Source organism: Macaca mulatta, chromosome 16 (genome assembly GCF_049350105.2).
Source record: "Macaca mulatta isolate MMU2019108-1 chromosome 16, T2T-MMU8v2.0, whole genome shotgun sequence".
NCBI lineage: Eukaryota > Metazoa > Chordata > Mammalia > Primates > Cercopithecidae > Macaca > Macaca mulatta.
The window spans coordinates 3,033,596-3,040,112 of NC_133421.1; the positions used below are offsets into that span (position 1 = coordinate 3,033,596).

The 6,517-nt window shown below is 63.9% G+C and overlaps 1 protein-coding gene across 6 annotated transcripts in view; it reads right to left on the reverse strand.

Moving 5' to 3' along the window:
* Positions 1 to 6,517, reverse strand: part of MYO1C (myosin IC) — a 33,041-nt gene that overhangs the window by 21,283 nt on the left and 5,241 nt on the right. For 3 of the 6 annotated variants that reach the window (XM_028835850.2, XM_077969727.1, XM_077969728.1), the window contains 4 exons: positions 2,385 to 2,540; positions 1,850 to 1,965; positions 770 to 968; positions 505 to 585 (listed from right to left, as the gene is read on the reverse strand). In XM_028835850.2, coding sequence (XP_028691683.1) covers positions 505 to 585; positions 770 to 968; positions 1,850 to 1,965; positions 2,385 to 2,540 — 552 coding nt within the window. Of the gene's footprint in view, positions 1 to 504; positions 586 to 769; positions 969 to 1,849; positions 1,966 to 2,384; positions 2,541 to 3,962; positions 4,184 to 4,329; positions 4,664 to 5,472; positions 5,598 to 6,517 lie in introns of those variants that run through there. The other 3 variants (XM_077969726.1, XM_077969725.1, XM_028835851.2) reach the window with 3 other exon arrangements.

Sequence of the window (6,517 nt, forward strand, 5' to 3'; positions counted from 1 at the left end):
GACCCTCGTATCTCAGGGCTTTTGTCCTGGCCCTTCCCGCTGCTTGGACAGGCACCTGCAAAGCCTGCTTCTTCGTCTCCATCAAGCCATTATTTTTTATTTTTTCTAGAGACAGGGTCTCACTCCGTCGCCCACGCTGGAGTACAGTGGTGTGATCACAGCGTAGGGTAACCCTGGACTCCTGGCCTCAAGCGATCCTCCTGCTTCAGCCTCCAGAGTAGCTGGGACAACGGACATGTGCCACCCCACCCAGCTGTCACTTTAAAATGCCACTGTCTCAGTGGGGCCTACCCTAATACGACCACACCTGCCCCCCACTCCTTACTGCGTTGTATTTTCTGCCACAGCCTCAATTTCCCTGTTTATTGTTTATCACCCTGCAAGGCAGGAGTTTTGTTTGCTTTGTTTTACTGCTGGAATTCCAGCACCTGGAATAGTCCCTGGTACCTAGTAGGTGCTTAACCTACTGAATGGGAATCCTCTCGACACACACATCCATGGTACCTTGAAGTCAAACTGCACATCCATGTACTTCCCGAACCTGCTGGAGTTATCGTTTCGGAGGGTCTTGGCATTTCCAAAGGCCTAGGAGTGGACGGGGGTATGAGAGACACCTGGCACTCTCCTCCTGCCCTCCCCACCCCGCTATGTAGCTACTGCTGCCCCTCCCCTCCCACACTGGCCTCCTCTCCCGGCCCCTCCCCTCCCGCACTGGCCTTCTCTCCCGGCCCCTCCCCTCCCGCACTGGCCTCCTCTCTGGGCCCCTCACCTCCAGCACTGGGTTGCTCTGCAGCAGCCGGTCTCGAACAGCACCTCCGCGCTCGGGGGCTGGGCAGGTCTCTGCATAGAACTGTAGCAGCCTCTTGGTGGCCTCAGTCTTGCCTGCCCCACTCTCCCCAGAGATCATCACTGCCTGGTCCCGACGCTCTGTACGCAGTGCTCGGTATACAGTGTCGGCCACGGCAAACCTGGGGCAGAGGCTCGTCAGGGAGTTCGGGGGGGGGGGGGCCAAGCGGAGCCCCACAGGGAGTCCCGCTCCCACGTCTGGGTGGCGTCCTCTCGTGAGTGGAAGTCTAATACACCCTTGAGGATGTATTGAGGATGGGGACTGGGGGTCCCTCGCAGGTGTGGGCCATGGGAGATCTGTCAGAGCTGAGAATGGGCGTCACTGCCAGTGGGAAGACTGAGATGATCTCACAGGTGGGAGTCTGGAGGTCACTTAGGTGGAGGCTGGAGTCACTCATAGGTAGGGTTGGGGGGGTCTTCGCAGGTGGGGTTCAGAAGTCACTAAGATTGGGGGGCCACTCCCAGTTGGGGAACAAGTCATGGGTGTGAGGTGGGGTATGGACTGAGTCCCACCCAGATGGAGTTGAGTTGTGACACTCATCTCTGGTCACCCGGGGGTGAGAAACTGTGGGATTCCTCACAGCTGTGGCGCAGGAGGTCAGGATCATTTTATTTTTATTTTATTTATTTTTTTTTGAGACGGAGTCTCGCTCTGTCGCCCAGGCTGGAGTGCAGTGGCATGTGATCTCGGCTCACTGCAAGCTCCGCCTCCCGGGTTCACGCCATTCTCCCGCCTCAGCCTCCCAAGTAGCTGAGACTACAGGCGCCCGCCACCACGCCCGGCTAGTTTTTTGTATTTTTAGTAGAGACGGGGTTTCACCATGTTAGCCAGGATAGTCTCGATCTCCTGACCTCGTGATCCACCCGCCTCGGCCTCCCAAAGTGCTGGGATTACAGGCTTGAGCCACCGCGCCCGGCCAGGATCATTTTAGAGTAAGGGTTGGGTGGGGTCACTTCAGATGGAGACAGAGGGGTCGCTCCCAGAGGGGCTGGGGTCACTCACAGATGAGGGGGCACTTCATAGAAGCTGACGCCACGGTAACGCTCCATGTGCTGCCGGCTGTAGATCTGCAGGTCCCGGTAGGGGTTGACAGAGACCAGGACGGGGCCAATGTAGGTCTGGGGTTGGGGGAAGAGGGTCAAAAGTTGATCCCGGGCCAGGTGCGATGGCTCACGCCTGTAATCCCAGCACTTTGGGAGGCCGAGGCAGGCGGGTCACCTGAGGTTGGGAGTTCGAGACCAGCCTGACCAATATGGGGAAACCCCATCTCTACTAAAAATACAAAATTAGCCGGGCATGGTGGCACATGCCTGTAGTCCCAGCTACTCGGGAGGCTGAGGCAGAATTGCTTGAACCGGGGAGGAGGAGGTTGCAGTGAGCCAAGATTGCGCCACTGCACTCCAGCCTGGGCAACAAGAGTGAAACTCCGTCTCAAACAACAAAAACAAGTTTATCCTGGTGACCCCTGGTGTCTCCTTCCCCTCTGCCCTGTGTCTGTGACCCCAGCACCCCTGCCATCTCCCCACAAGGGCCTCACATAGATGAGGTTCTCCCGAAACCGCCGCCGCAGGTTCTCGATAAAGGCGGCCTCGCTGGTGAAGTTCTCCAGCAGCACGAAATCCTGCACCCCCACCCGGTCACGGGCAGTCAGCGCACTCTCCATGGTCACCCGAACCCCGTCACTGCCCAGGGCCTGCAGAGAATGGGCCACAGAAGAGGGTCAGAGTCATGGGGGACCAGGCAAGGCCACTTCTCCTCCACTGTGCCTGTGGGACTGAGAGGGAACGCAGGGGCTTGTGGACTCAGGGCTGGACATGGGACATGAGCCTGATGGGTGCGGAAGGCCTGGGTGTGGAGGGCCTGGGTTTGGAGGGTCTGGGTGTGGTGGGCAGGGTGCAGAAAGCCGGGTGTGGAGGGCCTGGGTCTGGGTGTCGCAGCACAGGGATCACCGAGGCTGCGGGCACAGAACAGAGACCACATGAAGCACTTGGGTCCCGGTGTGTACACAGGGCACGGACGCACGCAGGACCAGAGGGCAGAATCTGGGAGGTGCCGGTTTTGGGTGGAGAAAGGAGCGGGTCACAAGAAGGAACTCCTTGAAATAGCAGAAAGACTGCTCTGTGGAGCTTGGACCAAGCCCCTCCTCTCTCTGGGCTGCTTCCTCCTCAAGGAGGAGGAGTTAGACCAGGTGACCTCAGGTCCCTTAGCTCTGAGCCACGTGTGACAGGTGCTTTGGAGGACAAATGGCTCAGGGTCAATTCTGCAGGCAGAGTGGGGCCGTCTCTCCCATCGGGACCCACCCACATCTCCACAGGTAGAGCGTCTCGCACCAAGGAAGAGGTTACTCCCAGACTACACCAGAGGGGTTCCCCCGGAGGGCCTCCCACCCCAGCTGGGCTCAGCCACCCACTCCAGAAGGGGGGGACTCCCTCGCATGGCTGGGGCCACTCCCTTTCCTCCAGCTGCCGAACTCCCCAGGCGCCTCCTCCACTGAGTCCTGAGAAGCCTCAGGGGATGGGGGGTTTACCATGGAAAGCCCAGCTGCCTCTGGGTCCCACTGGAGGGCTCAGCAAGACCCTCACCCCACAACCAGGGCTGAGATGGATCCCCCTCCAAACAGGGTCTCAGGGCTCCAGAAAACGGACACCCAGAGTATCCAGGGTCAGAGAAGAACAAGGTGGTGGTGACTGGGGGTGGATCCCAAAGGGGCCGCCGGGTGTCCTCTGACCACAAAAGGCCCAGATTCCTGGCCTGGGGCGTCACTCCGGGCCGGGCCGGGGGCCTGCCCCTCCCAGGCTTGTCCTCCCCGCCCCGCTCCAATCCCGCGCCCAAGCGGCTGCCAAATCCGGCCGCGGTCCCCGCCCCCTCGCCCTCGGGTCAGGGGTCTCCGAGTTCTCAGGCGTCCCCGGCAGCTCCTCGTCCGGCCCCCCGGGTCCGAGCGTCCCGCGCGGCCCTCCCCGCCTCGGCCTCCTCCCCCTGCAACTTCCCGGGACGTTTTTCCACACGGAATTCCTGGGCCGCGCCCGCTTCCTGGCGAGGCCGAGGCGACGCCGCGAGGCGGGGAGGGGCGCCCGGGACCCTCCGCCCCGCCCTGCCCTGCCGCCCCCCGGCTCACCGACGCCCGGTAGCGCATCCTGCCCCGCCGGCCTGGCGCCCGCTCTGCTGCCCGCGCTCTGGGTCCCGGGCTCGGCGGCGGCGGCGGCGGCGTCAGCGAGGGAGGGCCCGCCCCCCGCACCGCCCCCACCAGGGCCCCTGAAGCGCGGGGCTTCCCCGGCCTCCCTCGCCTCCCGCGCGGCCGGGCTGGGGTCCCCGCCAGGTGGGGTTGGTGGAGGTGGGGGTGTCGGGGGGGGGTCCGCGGGCGGGGCCGGGGGCGGGCGGGGCGGGCTCCGCCTGAGTCAGGTTTTCCAGGAGGGACGCCGTTGGTTCCAGGGTGGAGCCCGGAACCCGCGCGGCCGCCGCGTCTACACCGACCCGGAACTCACTTCCGGGCCTGGGACGACACTCCGCGGCGGGCTCGGGTTCTGGGCGGGCACCGAGGCCTGCGGGTCCCAGAGGAAGCGGGATTTCCCTCCCCCAACCCCCGAACTCGAGTCCCGGGAAAGTTAAAAATAGAACCAATGTCCAAATACGGCCGGCGCGCCTGGCGGGCGGAGCGTTCTCCGTGCGGGACGCCGTCCACCCACACGCGCCGGGGCCTGGCCGGAGCCTCGAACCCAGGAAGATCTTGGTTTTCCTCGTCAGCACGGAGCGCGTGCCCCAGGGACAGGGACGGCCACCGGGTGCCCTGGCTGAGCGCGCGGAGTCCTCGGCACCTCTGGAGGGCTCAGTTCCCCCCTCTGGGAAATTCGCGTATCCCCGCCCACGGCATTTGGGGCCCACAGCCTCTCCCCACCCGAGGCACCCCACTCGCCTCTGGGCCCGGGCCTCCTCCCTCTCCTTTTTTTTCTTTTTTTTTTTGAGACAGAGTCGCGCTAGCTCCCACGTTGGAGTTCAGTGGCGCGATCTCGGCTCACTGCAACCTACGCCTCCCGGGTTTAGCGATTCTCCTGCCTCAGCCTCCCGAGTAGCTGGGATTACAGGCACCCGCCACCACACTCGGCTAATTTTTGTATTTTTGGTAGACACGGGGTTTCATCATGTTGGCCAGGCTGGTCTCGAACTCCTGACCTCAGGTGATCCACCCGCCTCGGCCTCCCAAAGTGCTGGGATGACAGGCGTGAGCCACCGCGCTCGGCCCATCTCCCTCCCTGCTTTGAAGGGGACCTCTCTCGTCTCTCCGGATCTCCGGGACGCCCCCCAACTCCGAACCGGCCTTGGCAGCCCCGCCCTCGCTGGGCTCTGCGGGCACCACACTCCCTCGCCTGGGGCAAACCTTGGCTCAGATCCCACCGCGGGCAGGGGCGGAGACGTCTAGAGCCAGCAAAAGCTGGTGCTTCCTCGCGGTGGGACTCTGAGCTAGTCACTTAACGTTTCGGCTTCTGTTCCTCATCCCCAACATGAGGTTAACACAGGCCTAGAAGGGCCGTTGGGTGGCCTGAGATAGAGCGCGAAGGCATCTCCCAGACCGCTCTAGACCCCGCTTCCCACACCCACCGCCTTCCCTCCGCCGGACGCTCATTCCTCACTTGCTTGCGGGCAGAGGCCTACTGAGAGTCAGGCCCTGGGCCACGCTTCCGATCCGGTGAGGAGAGCCTCAGGCGCGTCTACAGGCACCTGCCTGTCCTACCAACGCAACGGCAGACACAGACTCGCCCTGGGGGGGTGGGCAGAGCCGGGACCCAAAGCCCCAGCGCCCCACCCCCAGCTCGCGGACGCCGCTCCCTGGGGAGAGGGCGAGGCTGCGGCAGGTGCGGGCTGGATCCTCGCGGGGAATGCTAGTTACTGCAACAACAGCCCGGCCGGAGCGGCGGCCCCGGGGACCCCCAAGCGGGGGCGCCAGCTGGTGGGGGCAGGGGAGCGGGGAAGGGGAAATGGGGGCGTCTCGGGCAGAGGCGGGGGAGGGCGGGAGGAGGCGCCCGCTGCGGTGCCCCCAGGTTTAAAATCCAGAGGGAGGGCCAGGCGCGGTGGCTCACGCCTGTAATCCCAGCGCTTTGGGAGGCCGAGGCAGGCGGATCATCAGAGTTCAGGAGTTCGAGACCAGCCTGGCCACATTGGCGAAACCCCGTCTCTACTAAAAAATACAAAAATTAGCTGAGCGTGGTGGTGGGCGCCTGTAATCCCAGCTATTCGGGAGGCTGAGGCACGAGAATCGCTGGAACTCGGGAGACGGAGGTTGCAGTGAGCGAGATCACACCACTGCATGCCAGCCTGGGCGACAGAGCGAAACTCCGTCTCCAAACAAAACAAAACAAGAAAAATCTAGAGGGAGCAAGGAGGGGACCCAGCCTCCAGCCCGCCCAGGGGTGGGGAGCGCCTTAGAAGACGGGGCAAAGGGTCCAGAGAGCCCCTGCCGGAAGCTCAGCTCCCTCCCTGCCCGGCTAGGCGTGGGGGACCCGGGTCGGGGGCGTGGCCGGAGCCTGCGGAGGCGCGGCCAGAGGGAGGGGCGGAGCCTCGCGGCCGCAGTGTTCGCCCCGCCCCTCCACGTCACGCGGTTGGAATGAGGGGAATCCGCGCGCGGAGGGGTCGGGCCCGCTTCTTCCAGATCCCCGGCCGCGCCGCCGCATTCCCGGG